The 20,310-nt window shown below is 39.1% G+C and overlaps 1 protein-coding gene across 1 annotated transcript; it reads right to left on the bottom strand.

The window, feature by feature from the left end:
• Positions 1–3,495: 3,495 nt before the first annotated feature.
• On the bottom strand, positions 3,496–18,453 carry zbtb43 (zinc finger and BTB domain containing 43). The gene is made up of 2 exons (XM_052037240.1): positions 17,658–18,453; positions 3,496–11,004 (listed from the first exon to the last, which is right to left on the bottom strand). Exon 2 carries the CDS (start codon positions 10,984–10,986, stop codon positions 9,565–9,567), a length of 1,422 nt encoding a protein of 473 aa, XP_051893200.1. The 5' UTR covers positions 10,987–11,004; positions 17,658–18,453; the 3' UTR covers positions 3,496–9,564.
• Between the last annotated feature and the right edge of the window lie 1,857 nt (positions 18,454–20,310).

The following is a 20,310-nucleotide window of genomic DNA, read 5'->3' as shown; positions in this document are numbered from 1 at the left end:
GCTGGAATATTCTCCACTTGCTTGGATGAGTGTGTGCAACTCTCAAAAAGATTGAAAATATCCAGGACAAAGCTGCTTTATTGACTGGTAACCCGTTAACTACCTTAAACATTCATTCCCTCCAGCACTGATGCACAGTGGTTGCAGTACCCTCTGTAACATGCTGAGAGCACCGCCCAAACCCATGACCACTACCACAAGGAGGAACGAAGGCATTAACCACATAGGAGCATCATCTCTTGGAGGTTTCTTTCCAATTTGCAGACCAACCCAATTTAGAAATATATCAATGGTTCTTCATTGTTGCTGGTTCTAATTCCTGCAACTGTTAACCAACAACACTGCGGTATTTCCTTCACCATAAGGACTGCAGCAGTTCAAGAAGGTGGCTCACTACCACTTTCTTAAGGGCAATTAGGGATGGGTAACAAATGCTGGTCTTGCCAGCAATGCCCAAATTCTGAAAAGTTAAAGAAAAACTCATTATCAAATGTTTACCAAGCTCAAGACTTAAAATTAACAATTAATGTCCAGTTCCACTTAAGAAAGAATATTCCAAATTACTATTACCTCCACATTTATTAGTGTTTCCTAATTTCACTCGTATGACCTGGGTCTAATATTTTGACTATCCCCACCCTGCCCTGAGCCCCATAGTCCATACTGTTAGTTGCACATAATATCTTGAATTCTTCACAATCAAGTCACCCCTAACAGGGTATACAACAGCTATCTGTTTAACTTCCTGTAATTTATCACCTTTGGTAAATCTTCACGGCACTTCCTCCACTTCCAATGTATCTTTCATGAGATATGGTGCCAAGAACTGCCCAATATGCCAGCCACTTTCTGACAAGGGCTTCATAAAGCTGTGTCATGATACCTATCCCCATTCTCTAGCCCTCTGGATATAAGCATTCCACTATGAACATGTCCGTGATGCTTTATTTTTCTACACGAACAAATAAATCTTAACTACACTTAAAGGTCTTACTTTTTCTATACAGAAGTTATTAAGATCACAACTGCTTTAAGCACAAATTTATTTAATAAATATTTGCTCTGGGCAATTGCTTCATATCTAAGAGAGTGTGAGTAGTATAGTTCACAGGAACTCCCATCTATATAAAACATCTGTACGAGCAAAGCCATCAAGTGTGAAAATATATATTAAACCTAGACCACGTGTCATATACAAACATGCTATCTTATGTAGAAACAGTTCAATGTGATACTAAACTAAAATAATGAATATGAAATTCATTATTTTGGGGGAAGTAAATAGAAAATGCTTTTGCGTTGTTGGTGTTTTACTGTTTAACAGCACTATTTTTAATCTCCATGCCACTTCAGTATGATTCAATCCAATGTGCTTCTTTTGTGTGTTGTATCTTGGTGCCGTCAACTATTGATGGTCTCCATTCTTGCAAGGGGAAAATGCATACTATATTATTTCATTCTAAGCTATGCAGTAGAGTTAAATTGAAACCTTTCAAAAGACATTTTCTGTATCTCGGTCGCATTGCCTACATTACACCAAAAATACAGCAATGTATTTTAGTAACAGAGTAGAACCGAACAAGGTTCTCCTTAGAGTAAGAATTCCTAGTTTACAATCCAAACAGCTCTCAGGAAGGCCTTTTAGTTAAGACTGTATTCTAGTAAGGCTTCCTGCATTTACATAGGGTTTAATGGAAGTTCATCACCTACCACGAGATTTATTTTTGGATTCTCTCTGCCCTTACAGTGGGCATGGATTGAATGAATAAGCTACCTTGATTAACTTACAGATTCACCCCTGGCCCTCTGTGCTTGGTGTGTACCATCTGCATGATGCATTTTGGCAGTACTTCCCAACCTCCAACCTCCACTCCCCAGAATGTCAAGGGCATCAGGTACCTTGGAATGCCATCATCTCAAAATTTCCCTCCAAGTATATGTCCTACAGACTTGTAGATTAAAGTCCATTCCATCACAGTTGCCATCGGAAATTCCCATATTCCTTTACCCGACAGGTTTTGTGGGAGCACTTCTATCACGTAGTAAAGTGGTTCAAGACTCCTGGTACGCATAACCTGGGATGGACGGTAAAAGCTGGTCTTGTTAGTAACAAGCAATCTGCTGGAGGACCTCAGCGGGTCGAGCAGCATCTGTGGGGTGGGGAAGGAATTGTTGACGCTTCAGGTCGAAACCCTGTATAAGAACTGAGAGCGGAAAGTGGTGCCCTATTCCAGGAATTAATTTTTAAATAGCACCGGTACTAAGCCATAGTTTCAGACTGTCTGAGGCAAGCATGGATCAACACAGAGTCATGTTTGGGCAGAATCTTGCTTAAAGGCCTTAAAGTCCCTCATAAACTTCCTTGTAATATATGCTTCACAAAGTCTGTCATGTGATGAAAGGGGTCAAATCTATGTCATGTTAGCCCAGACGTACTGGCTTGGAACACAGGCTACTCATTTGTATCTGTAAATTGTGCCTAATTGCAATAACTTTTTTTCTGCATTTTCAGTTGGTCTGACCACACTTGGAGTATTGTGAGCAGTTTTGAGCCCCTTATCGAAGGAAGGATGTGCTGGCGTTGGAGAGGGTTCATAGGAGGTTTATGAGAATGATTCCGGGAATGAAAGGATTAACATATGAAGAGCGTTTGATGGGTCTGGGCCTGTACTCGCTGAAATTTAGAAGGATGGGGGGGGGGGGGGGGGGGGAAAAGCAGGGAGGAATCTCATTGAAACCTGCCTGCATAGAGGGGATGTGGAGTGGATGTTTCCTGTAGTGAGAGAGTCTAGGACTAGAGGGCACAGCCTCAGAATAAAAGTATGTTCCTTTAGAACCGAGATGAGGAGGAATTTCTTTAGTCAGAGGGCGTTGAATCTGTGGAATTCATTGCCACAGACAGCTGTGGAGGCCAAGTCATTGGGTGTATTTAAAGTGGAAGTTAATAGGTTCTTGATTAGTAAGGGCATCAAACGTTACCGGCTGAAGGCAGGAGAATGGGGTTGAGAGATAACAATAAATCAGTCATGATCGAATGGCGGAGCAGACTCGATGGGCTGAAAGGCCTAATTCTGCTCCTCTGTCTTATGGTCTTTCCTTGTGGCTGAAGGTCCCTGTTGAACAGAAATGTTTATTATTTCACTTGGTTAACAGTAATTTGAAGATTTATTTTATTGCACACCACACATCTTGCATACCGGACTGAAATGTGCAGCATATCAACGGGCAACATGTTTCATATAAAAATAATAAACCAAACAGTGATACAATTTGGAAATAACTTTTAGGAGACCTCATAGTTAGACGCACCGATGTTGTACAGTAAGCGTGCAGACTAAATTCAGGCATTTTATTCAAGTAAGCTTTATTCAATATGTGCCTTTTCTATCACTGCTAGCCCTAACTAATAAAAATTATTTATTTTTGACAAAGAAGCCCTATTGATTTAGGTAAAACAGACCAAACAAACAATCAAATGATTTGAGCCAGCTGACATTTATTTTACGATATGGTACTCATACGAACAGTCACAATTTTCTTCTATGAGAAGAAATTAATTTTCACAGCATTGGCAAATGCAAGCAGCAAGCCAAACACTGTATATTTATTAGAATGGGAAACAAAGTTTAAACAACAGAGAGAAAAAAAAAATCACATAAATTCTGACATAACTGGTTAGTTTCAGTGTAAATTCGTGTTGAAAGCACTTTTTAAATAACATTGGACAGAACATGAACACTTGTGATTTAACAGTTAGTAAACAACTTTGATAACAATTGTTCAGAAAGATGGTAATTATTTAAATTCAACAACCTAACTCACATAGGTTAAAGTAACATAGAAAATCAGGTGGACCCACTTGATTTTTGAAATGATAAGAACATAGTATCAATTTGATATGTCTTTTTGAAAGTTTTCTGATACACACTGGAAGCGGAAAACTGCAACATTTAAAAAAATGCAATCTGTTCCGTTAGTTACAAAAAAACTCAAATAACAAGACATCCCTATGTCAAAACTTCCTAAATACATCTTATTTACATTTTTCATAATTAGCTTAGAATTATATAACTGGAAACTGTCAAACATGTTTGGAAGTTGTGTTTCCTAAAGAAAGTCCATTAGCTGAAAATGTTGTGGTACCTGACTTAATGGATAGTTTAAAGCTGAAGTAAAGGCTCAAAATACTACCTTGATCCTTTTATATACTTATGAAATCTTCAGTAGCATCATTATTGATGTACAGTTTTAAGAAAATGAGCAAGGGGGAAAAAAACATGAAGGCCTATTATACCAACATTACTAATTTGACATTGCAGAAAGCAAAAACAAACTTCTCTCTTGTTGGTCCTATTGATTAAATATACAAACAATCCTCATTACTTGACCTCAAAAGCCAACCCAGAATGTTATTAATTCAAGTTGAGTTTATATGCATTTATATTTTGTAACAGCTAAAGAATTAACTAGATCGAAAAGGTGCAAAAGTGAACAAGTCTAATTTTCCATCTTATAATCAATTTTTACTGTTTGTGATATAGCTTCACACATAACACAGCAGCCCAGGCAACAAACAGATAGCAGTAGGTTCTGAGCTTATTTCTTAATCAGGCATCCTCATACATGACCAAAATCCAACATCAGAAATGTGCACGTTACTGTTTGTGGATCTCTGAACTGAACAACAATTAAAGTTAAGCTGTAACGATACATAAATATCAATATTTTAACACAATAGGAAACATAATAAACTAGTTCTGTGCAATAGAGAGAAACTCATTGAATTCACTGGAATTCCACTCGGCATTGAAAAGCCTACAGCAAAAGCCATTTCACAAAACTTAACACTTCAGCCTTTTACATCTGATATTTGGTAGCATTACAATTTTAAACACACAATTGTATAAAGTAGCCTTGAATATGATATCTGCTGGAAACTCACTGTATTGAGTTATATTGAATATTGATCACAGAAAAGGTCACATTTCTGAAACATAAGTAGTACATGAATATCTATCCAAGATGGGTATGTTAATTATTGCAACGACTACTGTAATCTACCGATTAAAATTTTCCAAGCTTACTTTATACATCTCTCCAGTATAAATAAATTCATCTGTCAGTGTCCCGTTAGCTTTGACCCTAAAGACAATGCACTGATTTATATATATTATATATAAAGTCTAACGTCAATTTATATTAATCTATGATATATAAACTATTGGATTTGAAAATATGATAAATGTTGTAATTGAATTATAAAATAATCAGTGCACACTTACCACTTTTAAAATGTTTAAATTTATATTATTTATTTGAAAGGAAGATGAAATGGATAATAATGGGAAATGGGACCGGCTATGGATTTAAAATGAGCTTAAAGTTTGTCAAAGTTTCATTTGAATTACACTTCCATGCCACTTATACAACTTCCAAAGTAGTTTCTTCCACTACTAGTTCATTCTATACTCAAAAATTTTGCTCACTTAATATGCCCATTGTGCACTTGGCATAATTCCAATGCCAGTACAGAACTGTAGTGTCCTGTGATCAGTGAAAGAAATGAACCATGTTTCGTGAATAGGGAAAATGTGGGTGCTTCTAGAAAAGGGAACTCACTCCAGTCAAAAACCTTCAAAATCTAGCGGAAGGTATAAATCTGATGAGGACTTTCTCATTAGCTTTTTACAGGCACTTGCTGTGTACCATAACAAAGAGCAAGATTTTAATTTCAAAACAGACAGTGCAGTTGCACATAATACATGCAAACAGAAACAATGTCAATAGTTCAAGAAGATTATCTGGGGGCAATACAGATGATGTAACTTTTCCAATTTTACTCCCCTGTTCCTCCTTGAGCACTTGAATCACCAAGTCAGAGAAGGGTATGGAACAAGTACTGGTAAATGGAAGTAGCTTACATAGGTATCTCTGGATCAGCAGGGGCATGGAGGGCTGAAGGTTCTGTTTCTGTGCTGTCACTCTTATGACTAAATCTGTTGGTGCTCTGCAGAGAGCATATTCTAAAATAGAAATATACTGGGGTCCCAAGTAAAAACACAAAATGCCCGTAATGTCACGTCTATATATTCCACTAAATCCACTGGAAACTTATAGTGAACGGTGAGCAAGTGTGAAAATAGCTTTTAATTGGTCTACTGGAAACGCATAGTTTAGGTGAAGGGATTCAGTCTCATTATTTTAAATATCATTTAACTCTACATAATCAATATATTTTAAGGACTGTGTATTTTTGAAACACACCTTTTCAAACACTATGAGAATAATTTACTATTCACAAATGGATTAAGACATACAAATTAACTGTATTTTACAATAAGCAATGAATTTTTGCTCTGTAATTAGCTGTGTGATTGTTCCTTTAACTAGTGCCTATTGTCTTTCTTGGCATTTTTTTTCCCTCTGGGTTTCCTTCTTACATTACACAGTTCTGTTTGATTCTTACTTAATTCTGCTGTGCTCCATTGTAAGTAAAGGTGGCAGGCCTGTGGCTAATTACGGTGTACAATGCTTTATTCTAGAGTTTAAGGCATAAACAGATCACCACTCCCTTCCTCCAGCTCCCACCAACCAAAAAGAGCACACCACAAATTTTAATAACGTGCTCTCATTTTGATAATGCCGATGGTACTGGGAATTGTTAGAATGACAGGCTCAGGTTGTTCAGTAATCCCTTGACTAGTGCCTATGCATTTAATTGACAGAAATCAGAGCACTGAAAAGGTACTAATACTCTGAAGGTGAATATAGCTTTTAAATTGAGTACTACAGAGTAGACTTTCAATTTGACTCAGATTCATTGCAGGACATGTGGAGGCCAGGTAGCATACTGAGGCTGTGATATCTTTGGAGAGCACTCCAGTCAGTCCCATTCCTCTGTGGTTTCCCTGTAGCACCACAAGTTATTTTCCCTTGTCTGTTCACCAAAAGCCCCAATTTGAAATGTGCTATGCGGGCATCCAACCGGCATTGCAATTCAGCCTTCAGAGAAATTAGCCCATGTTTATTTTCATTGAAATCAATGGATATGGCGACTGAATGCTCTATATGATGGGCACCTATTCCAGAATGGCAGCTTTATGTCCAAGTAGTGGATCTGAAGTCTAAGTACTCTTCAATTATATTAAAATGCTTAGGATGTTGAAAGAAATTTTCCAAGGATCATTCTTTCTAAAAAAAAACAAAATCAGCTTTGAACTTGGCATGGGCAGGGTTCAATAACCTGTGTGGAAGCCGTTTCCCTTTTCAGCGATATACCGTTTACCCAAGTCCAGAGAGCTTATACTGCATTAGAGACCTTTAATTTGCACTTGTATGGTCCTGCTAGCCATGCTAAAAACACCCCTGTGCTGATCCCTCCATATCCTACCAATAAGAGGCTGGTCGGTGCATCTTCAACAGCTTCTTGAAGTACATGCGACTTTCTAAGCTCCATTATCACATTATCAAATTCCTATAGACAGAGGTGTCATTTTCAGGTAAACTGATCTCAGAGATTTCACCCTCAAATTCAATGCACAAGTAGCAAGTTGTTTTTTTTTTACACAGATATCATTTGCAAACAAGAACTTTTTGGAACTCATGTTAAATGGAGTGCTTTATAGTAATCTACAGGTCCTACAAGTTGCATTTAACAAATCACTCTAGAGTTGAGCTGTGTTTCGATTAGTTCTGTAAACCCATCAAGTCAACTGTTTGTAATTGTTTTTAAAGGAGTTGCAGCCTAAAATGTTTAATTTGCAGGTCGTTTTAGTCCTATTTCTGAACAATGCAAAAATGAAATAAAAATGTAATATTCAATCATTTGCTTTCAGTGGGAGATGACTGAACATTTTCAAGAAAGCAATTAACAGTATATCATTTTCAAATCAACTATTTGTTGATGAAGCCAATAAGTTGTTCTATCAAATGCTGCATTTTCAGCTTTGAAGCTGCTTCAATCTTATTAATTTCCCCTCCTCTCTTTCCACCTTAAAAGATATTCTTCTATAATTTCATTGTGGTTTCATAGGCGTAGATCTGCTGTGAATAAGTCCTTATCAAACAGAAACATACTTCAATAAAACTGACTGGTAATTTACTCATCAGCTGTCACAAGTATTCAACATTTAGAGTGTCTACGACACAATACTTCAAATATATGCATACAAAGAGTATGTAAGTAATACCATTTTGGGAAATGAGCATCAGTCTACTATCTTTGTTATTCTCAGCCTGCTTCACACTTAGTTATTTAAAGCCACTATCAACAGGGACAATTTTTTTTTAGTATGCATTGCAAAGCTACCAACATACCAAATATTCCAAAGTTACAGAAAGATTTCTTAAGTTATTCATCAGCCAACATGTCAAAGGTTTGGTTGAATGACTTCAGAAGTTTGAAGGAGTATTTTAATCTGAATATCTTTTGTAAAATGATCTGTCGCCCATTGTTCACAATCAGCATTGGGCACCGTTTGAACACCGGACTCAGTTGCTAATCCTCAAGGTCCAAATATAATCTTGAGGATCAGGCTCCAGAGTACAAAATTTAGGAATTTCCATTAACATGGCACTTTCAGCCTTGGAATTTAAAATGATTGTAGACTGTTCCAACTTCTGGTTTTGTGCAAGTAATTAAAAATATAAATTTAAACTCCTATCTTAATCCTCCTCATTACATAGAACTGCCTTTGTGAAAGACAGAAAAAAAGGAAAGAATGAAGGGAAAGTAGGAGTCTTGGATTGATAGTCTGTTTAATGACCTCAGGACATTCTGAAGTGCTTTACAGCTAAAGTAGTACTTTTTTTTAAAATGAAGTATAAACACTGTTGTAATGTAGGATAAGCACAGCAAGCATTGAAATAAAGACCAGATAATGTTTATTTTCTGCAAGTGATGTTGATTGAGAATAAAAGTTATCCAGGATATCAGGCTACCTCCCTGTTCTTCTTTGAAGTAGTGCCACGGGATCTTTAACATATACCTGAAGGACAGTTGGAGCCTTGGTTTAATGTCTCATCTGAAAGATGACACTCCAACAACGTATTTCCTCAGTGATGCACTGACGTGTCAGCCTATCCTCAAGTCTCTTGTGAGGGACTTGAACCCAAAAAGCTTCAGACTCAGAGGCAAGATGTTCATTTGAGTTTACAGCATTTCTACACACAACACTCCCAGTACAGACTCAACATAAAATATATGTGTGCAAATGGGGCTAATAACACATTAGCAAAATACAGTTCTACATTTATTCTTAGATTTGCTTTCACTTCTTTCCACTTCCTTTAACATGTATGCAAGGCTCATCTTTTCATTTCAGATGACTATCAGTCACATAATTGAAGATTTAAAGTGTAAAACTATAGGAAAATGGTTTTGGTTAAATAAATGTCATCATGGCACCAACATATTTCTCAAAATCCCCAGGCTGTCAGTATTGAGACCACTGATTTTCTATTGTGACTGAGGCCACCACTGAATGAGTCGAAAGCACTTAAAACATCTCCACTACATCAAGTACCATATATGATTTCAATGGGCCATTTGGCCCATAAGTTCTGTCAGCGGACGTCAGGGACCTGATACAGTTTTGTGCACGATGTCACATGCCGATGAAAACTGTCTCGCCACATGAACTTCTTACCGCAGATGTGGCATTCATATGGTTTAATGCCAGTATGGATCTTCATATGGCCAACAAGATGATGTTTCATTTTAAATTTCTTACCACAAACACCACAGCCATAAGGTCGAAGGCCAAGATGCATGCTCATATGTCGATCTCGCTGACTCTTGTGTGTGAAGTTTTTGCCACACTGACAAGGGTAAAGTTTGTAAACAACAGCGGTGAAGCCAGAGTGAGAAGTCTTTTCATTGACTGGTGCCCCTAGTTCACCTTCAACACCATAACCTGGCAGTCGATTCACCTGCATTTCAGCTGCCATTAATGGATCCTGACGGTGTGCACTGACATTTACATCTCCCCGATCAGCTGAAAATTCATCCAGTGATGACCCATAGTAATCAACCTGCTCATCATAAGAACGATTCTCGGGTCCTTCCTCAAACACCTCTTGATTTTTGGCAGCGACAACATTAAAGCTATCGTCAATACTTGAAGATTGTATTACTGGTTCAGCCTGAGTAATATTTTCTGACTCAGAGACTTGATGATCTTCAACAGCAGGGAGAGTTATTCCATCACCATAATCTTGCTCAAACTTTTCCTGTTTCACATACACCCACCGTTTGTGAGGCATTATACTAGGTTGACTATAGAGTGGCCTGGCAAATGTGTACTCTGCACTGTCACTTGCTCCTTCCTCACCATCCTGGCTATTCATTTCTGCACTTAAATGATCCTGCTCTCCGGACGAATTGCTGGGAAGGTTGTCATGATCTACTGATTGGGGCGGTGACATGTTATCCTCTTTGGGGCTCTCTTCGCCATTTTCATCAGCCTTTGAATCTTCAGTCATACCTTTATTGAGCTCAGGTTGTCCCAGAGCTCCAAGTTCTGAATGCTCCCCTAAACCATTAAAATTGCTGCTGCTGGGTGACTGGTGGTCAATTGAATGATTTGCCTTCTGGTAAGGAACAGTTGGACATATCTTTAAAAGTTCTGTACACTTATCCACCACGTGCCACATTTGAAGAAAGCTCGCAACTGTTAAGTAGCTGACAATGTCAGTGGCTGGCAATACAAGTTTTCCCGTGTAGCAAGATAACAAAACATTTTCAAATGCCTTTGGGTTCATCACGTCTGGCAGAAGAATCCGATTGCTATTCTTCAGTAGTACCTGATCACAAAAATAAGGTGAACTAGCTGCCAATACAGCCCTATGGGCCCTGAATAAATGGCCCTGAACTTGAATAGTGATGTCACATAGCTGTCCCTCTTGACGCTGTTGGTTTAACCTTTGCAGTAAAGTACTTGTGAAATTTGGGAACTCCACACGAAAAAAATTGGTTGCCAGCTCCATCGTAGATGAAATCAAATACTGTTTAAAAATATGAGACAATGGATATGTTAAATGCAATCTTGGAAAATGCTAATTCTATGTATCGTTGAGAATCAGTTTGTTCTTGAGCAAAGCAGACATATTGCTGTTCAGAATACAAGTTTAATTTGGGCTATGGCAATGATTATGTTACTTGTATTTAAATCTCACCATGGCAGCAAGGCATTTTAATTTAATAAGTTAATAAACAGTTATTAGTTATTATGAAACTGATGCCCTGTGATTCACTAATCCCTTTTAGAAAAAATAACTTGCTGCTTTTACCTGGTCTGACTTCTATGTGACTTCAGACACGTAGCAATGTTGTTGATGACTGACCCTGTGACATGGCTCATAATGCTACTCAAATGTATGCAATCACAACTACAAAAAGCAATAAGATCCCCATCCTTGGGTGTGCCCTGTCCCATTGGCGGATGGACCGTGACCACAATTAAAAGCTCAAGGGTCAGTAAGATATGAAGTTTTTGGAGGAGTCCATCACCAACTAAATTCAATTGCATCACACCTTAACAGGCACAGTGCCAAACTCGTCCTGCGGAAGGTGGTGATAAAGCACGAGGGAATAACCTGCTTGACCTTGTTCTCAATTTACCTGTCACAGACACAATTATCCACAGCAGTGTGGAGCAGGAGTGACCACTGCACAACGTACCCATTTTCATATTAACTACAGCCTGCACTACATTGATTATAGCCTCCATCACTGTGCTAAACAGGATAGGTTCTCAAACCTGGTTAGGCCATCAGCTCCAGCAGATTTGCATCACACTACAATCTGTGCTCTCATCTGTACCCTGGCATATCCCTCACTGCAAGTAAGTTTTTCATTGCACCTGTGCATTCATGTACTTGTGCATATGACAATAAACTCAACTTGACTCTGCTTTACATCAAACTAGGAAACAACTTTGGTTCATTGAGATGGAGAAGGGCACTTAAGGAGCAGACCAGGCACATCTAAAAATTACTTGCTCACTTGATGATGTTACAACACAAGACTGCATGCACACTAAGCAGTGGAAGCAGGATGCTTTGGACTCTTGACCTCACAATCTACCTTGTTTGACCTTGCACCTCATTGTCTACCTGCAATGCACTTCCCTGTAGCTGTGACACCTTACTCTGTATTGTTATTGTTTTTACCCTGTACTACCTCAATGCACTCTGTACTACCTCAATGCATTGTGTAATGAATTGATCTGTACGAACTGTACGCAAGACAAGCATTTCACTGTACCTCAGTATGTGACAATAATAAACCAATACCAATTAAACAATCCCACAACCAACCTATCAGATCAATGCTCTGTAGTCTCACCACATCCAGCCATGAATACTGGTAGACAATGCAAAAACTAACAGCAGAAGGTGATTCCTTATTTCTGTCTAACTTCAAAAATGGCAGAGCCTGTGAATGCAAAAGTGGGAAGGATTTGCAAGTATTTTCAACCAAGGGGTTGTGTGGATAGTCCATCTTGGCCTTCTTCTGAGGTCCCACCATCACCACCGACCAGAAATTTAACTCAATCAGCCTACTGTGAGGAGCTAGTCAGAGGCTAGCTAACTGTGTGAGTGACGTCCTTGTAGAAAGTGGAATGGCTTTGGGACACAAGGACACACTCAGCACATCACGGAAACCAGCCTCCCCTCCATGGAGTCTGTCTATACTTCTCGCTGCCTCATTAAAGCAGCCAGCAGAATCAAAGACCCCACCCACCCCGGACATTCTCTCTTCTCCCCTCTCCCATCGGGCAGAAGATACAAAAGCCTGAAAGCATGGACTGCCAGATTCAAGGACAGCTTCTATCCCACTGTTATAAGACTAACGAACGGTCCCCTAGTACAATAAGATGGACTCATGACCTCATAATCTACCTCATTATGACCTTGCACTGCTCTTTCTCTGTAGCTGTACACTTTATTCTGCATTCTGTTATTGTTTTACCTTATACTACCTCAATGCACTGTGAAATGAACTGATCTGTATCAATGGCATGCAAGACAAGTTTTTCCAAAGTACCTTGGTTACATGTGACACTAATGAACCAATTCCAATTCCAAGGCATGTGCCAAGAGGATAGTGGAATGTATTCACCTGAAACACAAGGAGTTCAATATCCTCCAGGGCAAATCAGCTTGCTAACTGGCACCCCATTCTCTACCTTAAAACTTTTGTCCCTTCATCTCCTGTCCATCATAGCTGCTGTGTGTGACATCGATAACATGGAAAGCAACAGCTTAGTAAGACTTCTTCAACAACATCTCCCAAAGCTGTGATTTTCACAGGTTCACTGCACAAAGATAACAGAAATATAAGAACATTACCATCTCCAAATCATACACTTTACGAACATGCCATTGCTTCTGCATCACTGGGTAAAACTCCAGGAACTCCCTTCCTAACAGCACTATGACATAGCTCAACCATACAAACTGTCATAGTCCAAGAAGGTCATCACTATCACCTTCTAAAGGAAAAATAAGAATGGGCAATAAATACCAGCTAACCTGTGAATGAAATAAAAACAAAATCCTGGAGTAAGGCATTCAAATCTTTCCTTTGACTTCTGAGGCTCATATTTGTGCTGAATCCCTCACAGTGAAAACATTTTGTAGTGATGGAAATGATGAAAAGTAAGATAGAAACATTATATATTGAAAATACTCAGGTACTCATTATGATTCACATGAATCAACAATGAAGGAATCTCTTCATAACTGAAAGGATTTGTGAGATATTTTAATACAAGCTAAAAACCATACTTTCCTGAGCATTATCTTACTAACAACTCTTACCCTACTTTGTTACTGTAACGACACTTATACCAAGTCTCAAATCTAGAGTTAAAAAGCAATAGAAACTAAAACTCTACCTCAAGATTTCTGAAACAATAGCTTCCCTTTGTACCCATTATTAGTGTAACTAAACATTGTTTATAGTTCATCTTTCATATTTAAAAATAGGGAACACTGAATAACATTGAGATTTCCCCTGAAGAAATGAACATCAAAAGCAGGTCAGGTAGCATCTATGGAGAAAGAAACAGTTAATGTTTCAGGTTGATAAGCTTTCTTTAGAATTAGTTCTAACGAAAGTCATTTGGCTGTATCATTTGCTCTGTTTTCCTCTCTCCAAAGATGCTGAGTATTTCGAGCATTTCTTCTTTCTATTTCCAACAACCGCTGTGTTTGCTCTTCAATTCAAAGCAGTTATGCTTTTGTCAGTTTACTAATGCATGATAACATATTAACCACCAATATAGCGAACCATCATTAAAGACATTGCTTGCACGTCTTATTAAATCTTTTAGTAAGGCACTCCACTTTTACTCTCCAAAGTCTTACGTCATGAAAACTACTTTTCATTTCAAAACACATTTTTTTCAAAAATGCAAATTTTACTTATTTCTTATGCACTTCTTGCATGGCAGGAAAACCCTTCGTCACATTAAATCTGGGCATTGATCTAATCCTGCCAAGATCAAAAGTTATTTAAGTATAATTTGCATCCAGTAACATGCCATTTGGTAAGATTTCTAACAATTATCCCAAGTTTGATATGAAATCATGATACTTTTTCCTCCCTTGCACTGTTTGGAAAATGTACCAGTACAGAAGCATACTGTATGCTGGGAAAAGTCTGACTGGAATCAGTTTATATTTAAAGTTAAAAGAATACTCTTCAATTTTATAATGCATTTTACATATCCAAATGCTCACACACTTGTGTTCTTGTACATTAATGAAACAAGTTACAGTTTGGTACATCTCTGATGTAGGGATACAGCTTTTGATTAGTTGGCCAGAATCCTCAGAGTAACTGACGATTAACTACTTATTATGTACTTCTGTCGTAGTTTATTTTTCAATATTAAAGTGCTGCATGTGGAAATTCCTGTTTATGAAATTGATTCAACTTTAACACTTTGTATGAATTCAGCGTTCCTTGGCCATACATATTGAGCAACAGTAGTTTTTGATAAGTCAATAAAGGTGTCAGAAGTAATTTACTTTGGATCGTTTAGTAAATTGAAGGCAGGAAAATTTATGTACTTTCCCTTTAAGCATCTTGAAGAGATTGTGACACCTGGACCTATGCTTTCTCAACATCATCCCCCAGTATTTTCTCCCAACACTTTCCCATGAAAATGAAGCAGATGCAATAACCACCCTTTTGCATTCTGCCTTCACGCTATCCAGGGCCACCGACACTCCTTCCAGGTGAACCTACTTCTTTCAATACTGCATACTCCATTTGCTATAAAAGCGAGGGGGTGTTGCATAATCGAGGACGATGCACCCCACTGTCTCTGGTCCAACACAAGGTCCAATATGTCGGGTATACCAAAAACAGAACGGCAGTTGTTTTGATGAATATATCTGTTCAGTCCTGTTGTTTTCCACACTGCTCTCTTCCAACTTGATCTCCTGCAATGTTCTGATGAAGCTCAACACTAGTTTGTAAAACAACAGCCGATTTCTCTAATGAACTGCACTCTGCTGCAGTTCCATAAAACAGTAAGAAAACTCTGGTAGTCTTACAAGCAAACTAATGTTGTTAAAATCTTTACAGAGTCATGGAATTATTCCTGCAATGAAGGCCACTTGGCCCGTTGAGTCTATTCGGACTCCTAACAAGGGATCAATAAATGCTGGATGGGACAAAGCTCCTCTGAAGTTTCCTCTTGTTTGTGTCAAGTTTCAAACAAGCTGTCTATGTTCTCTCTTATTCCTATGCATTATCCTCCACCTTGTACCCATGTTGTATTTGTTTCAAGAATCTTTGCAGAGTACTCTTTGCATAATATCGTGCTCAAATAGTCTTATCTAGGGCCTTGCACTAATGCACTTCTTCCAGCTCTGTTCACAAGATTCAAATTTAGTAACTCACAACAAATTCTTCGTCTTCAATGTGTCTGCATTATGAGCTTTTATTTTGCCCCTAGAATAATAAAATGTTCTTTCTAAAGGAGCTCCAATTATGATAAAATTATCCAAGTCATAAATAAGCACATTTAACATCTTAATTTGATCAATTTTCACATTCAAAAATGTTAATTTCTACTCCATACAGAAATGGATTTGTTTATTAGGGAAACAAAGGACTGTAGATGCTGGAATCTAGGTGAAAAACCACAATGATGCTGGAGGAACTCAGCAGGCCAGGCAGCATCCGTGGAGAAAAGCAGGCGCTCAACAGTTCAGGTCAGGACCCTTCTTCAGGACTGAAATCTTCAGGATTTGTTTGTTAGTGGTGAACATTCAGTATGATCCCCATCAAACTTAGTGACACAAGAAACTGCAAATGTTGGAATATGGAGCAAAATATAAATTGCTGGAGGAACTCCTTCAACTCAGTTCCTTTGGCAGTTTGTTCTTTTGCCCCAATCAAACTTAGTTGCTTTTAAAGCAAAAACTGTTGATACTGGAAATCTGAAACAACAGCAGAAAATACTGGAAGCACTCATTAGATTGGGGCAGCATCAGTGGGAAGAGAAACAGCTTAATGATAGGGACCCTTCATCAGAACTAGTTGCCTTGTTCTTATCATTTCAAGCTTTTTCAGTGCATTTTGTGCTGCACTCACCCAGATAAGTTGGGGAATATTCCTTCCCAAATCTGACAGGTCTTATAGATCGTGCAAAGTCAGTTGAATTTCTTGCTGCAGATTCCCTTACTCTTGTACTCACAGCAGTTTTGTGACAGGTACCTTCAGGCTTTGGAGACCCACCCCCACAATAATGTTATTGGGTAAATTGGTGATAGTAATACCACTGAATGTCAAGTTGATGTGGTTAGATTGTAGTTGGAGATGGTTATTGCTTGGCACTTAAAAGGCAGCAAGTGACATTCATATCACACGTCAGTTTGGGACTGAATGATACCCAGGATTAGCTGCAAGCAGCGGTGGACTGTTTCATTTTCTGAGGAACCGTGAATAAAACTGAAAAATCTAAATAAAAGGTTTAAAGCATTAGATGCAAAACTAAAAGATAAGCCTACCAATTTGAATAATTATCTTAAGTTAGCAAATTTGCCGAAGGAAATGCATTCGTGGGCTTAGGTTTTGATTTGTACATAAACAAATTGTCAGGAGTCAAATAAAAACATTATATGGGTAATTTATTATTTATTTCTCATGAAATTAACAGACTAAAATGAAATAGCACCTTTTGAACGGTGCTTTATTAAATAAAACGTTTTATTTACCTACCGGGCGAAGCATGATAGCTACTTTTTTTTGCATACACCCTTGCAGCTCTCAAGCCTGCGCCAGGAGACCCCGCCCATTTGTCCATTCCAGCCTGGAGATGATTGGCCAGACGCCTGCCAACCATCCAGCCCCGCCCATCGTCGGAACAGGGGCCGTATGCGATGGGACGGTGTTCCTGTCTATCATCAGCGCCGCCAATGACATTTTGCATACCCGCCCACCCCGCCCGAAACGTCAACAAGTCCTCTCTCTCGGTGAGGCCTTCGCAACCTCACGTCGAGCGACCGAGGACGGGACTGGACAAAAGCGGCGGCCCGGGAGGAAGGCCAACCGGGCCCAGCGCGACCTCGCCTCGGCTCAAGTCCGCAAGTGTCAGTGAAGGTTACCGGGCGCCGCCGCCACCATCACCACGTACCTGTAAGACTCGCCTTCACCTGAGAGGCCGCATCGGCAGCTCCCCGACAACCGCGCTGACGTCACCGACAGTTCACGTGACCACAGCGGCACGCCTGCCGTGTAAACAAACTGGACGGAGCAGCGCGCATGCGCAGTCCGCTCTCCCTCAGCCTTGGGTTGGACCAGAGACGGTGGGGTGCACCGTCCTCGGTAATGCAACACCCCCTTGCTTTTATAGGACCTTGCACAGCTTTGCAGTCGATCTTATCTTGCCTCCAAGGTCAGCACTTAAGCGCCTTATTGTCCACCTGCACTGCACTTTCTAACTGTGACACTATATTGGAGTCATAGAACAGAAACAGAATCTGTTGCAAATGTTTATGAACTCTGCACTCAACACAATAGCCATTATCAATAGGAAAACTGAATCCACCCCAATGGAAATCACAACCAACAACTTCTCCCCAGGACCTCTAAGGTCAGCACTTAAGCGCCTTATTGTCCACCTGCGGATCAGAACAGAAACGGTTCCTCCAGCCCAGCTGGTCCATGCTGACAATTCCTTTTAACCCAAACCCTTTGCATCTGCACTTTTCTGCACTTTGTTATTGCTTTTCCCCTGTACTACTTCAAAAGTACTTATGTTTTGAAATGACCTGCATGGATGGCTTGCAAAACTAAGTTTCTCGCGGTCTCATTATGTGTGACAATAATAAACCAGTACCGATTAAGAAGGCAATGACGGATCATTGTGGAAGGTGGCACCCTTCACAGCCTCTGGACGCTCTATGGATTTTGACAGCCAATGAAACACCTTCTGAAGTGTCGTTGCTCTTGTAGGATATGCTAATTTGTGTATAGCAAGCTCCCATAAACAACAAGATCATAATGACAATAGCTTATGCAGAATATGTATAAAATCATGAGGGACATGATTGCACACAGTCTTTTTCCGAGGCTTGGGGAGTCAACAACTAGAGGACGTAGGTTTAGGGTGAGAGGGAGAGATTTAATAGGAAACTGTGGGGCAACTTTTTCACGTCGAGGGTGGTCCGTATATGGAATGAGCTGCCAGAGGAAGTAGTTGAGGCAGGTACATTAACAATGTTTAAAAGACAACTGGATAGGTACATGGATAGGAAAGGTTTAGAGGGATATGAGCCAAACACAGGCAAAAGGAAGTACCTTAGATGGGAATCTTGGTTGGCATGGACAAGTTGAGCTGAAGGACCTGTTTCCATGCTCTATGACTCAATGACTCTAGAATTTTCCAGGGTTTTGACACAATGGCAGTACCTACACAGTGTAGGAAGTATGGTAGCTGTTTTCCCAGAGCAGATTCCTAAAAGCAAAAATAATGAAATAGTATGTTCTAGTGATCTTGGTTAAAGGATGAATATTGGCCAGGAAACTCCTCCAGCTGCTTTGAGAATAATGCCTCAGGACCTTATTGAATCAAATGGAAGTGCAGACAGGTTTCTCAGTTTAATACCTCATATGAAAGATGGCATCACTGAGCACCCCCACTGCATCTTTCGAAGAGTGATACTAACAGAAACAAAGCCGACATGAGAAACTAGACTGCATCAACAATCTCTAGAGAAAAAAAACTGATTTGTCAACATTCTCTTTTTCCAACAAAGTTATTGGTAACAATTAGCTAGTTCATGAGTTAATAAAAAAATTAAAAGTTTTCAGTTGTTAGGCTTCAAAAAGAAAAAGTTGAGTAGTATCTCTCAGAATATATTGATGGATCCATAGCCAATGAAGCACTTTTTGAAGTGTAGCTATTGCAGGAAACACCACAGCCAATGTTAGGTGCAACAAGCTCCCAAAAATAGCAATGAGAAAATAATAATCTACTTCAGTAATGATAATTGAGGGCTCAAGTGGTTTTTTTTTGAGCATTAGGTTCCAGAATACTGCAATTTAAATAAAAATTCTATTAAAATGCTACTTGACTAGAGAGGAGTTGGCCCAAATTGATTGGAAGAGTAAGCTAGGTGGAGGGACGGCGGAGCAGAAATGGAAGGAATTTCTACAAGTAATAAGCAAAATGCAGGATAGATATATTCCAAGAAAAAAGGTGGTTTTGAATGGAAAAAAGGCACAAATGTGGATAACGAGAGAGGTGAATGCTAAAATGAAAGCAAAAGGGAGGGCATACAAGGAAGCAAAAATTAGTGGGAAAACAGAGACTAGGAAACTTTTAAAAACCTGCAGAAAGAAACTAAGAAGGTCTTTAGGAAAGAAAAGATGAATTATGAAAGGAAGTTGGCAGATAACATTCGAAAGGATACTAAGAGTTTTTTTAAATATATAAGGAGTAAAAGAGAGACACAGGTTGATATAGGACCAATCAATAATGGTGCAGGAGAGACTATAATGGATGATAAAGAGATGGCAGAGGAACTAAATGAGTATTTTGCATCGGTCTTCACTGTGGAGGATATCAGCAATATACTGGTTAGTCAGGGGTCTCATGGAATGGAACTCAGTTCAGTTTAGATCACTAGAGAGAAGGTGCTAGGAAAACTCAATGGGCTAAAGACTGATAAGTCTCCCGGACCAGATAAGGTGCATCCCTGGGTTCTGAAGGAGGTGGCTTTAGAGATAGCGGAGGCATTGGTGATAATTTTCCGGGAATCGATAGACTCCGGCATAGTTCCGGA

This window comes from Pristis pectinata, chromosome 23 (genome assembly GCF_009764475.1).
Source record: "Pristis pectinata isolate sPriPec2 chromosome 23, sPriPec2.1.pri, whole genome shotgun sequence".
Taxonomy (NCBI): Eukaryota; Metazoa; Chordata; class Chondrichthyes; order Rhinopristiformes; family Pristidae; genus Pristis; species Pristis pectinata.
This window is presented reverse-complemented; position numbering and strand designations above follow the sequence as displayed.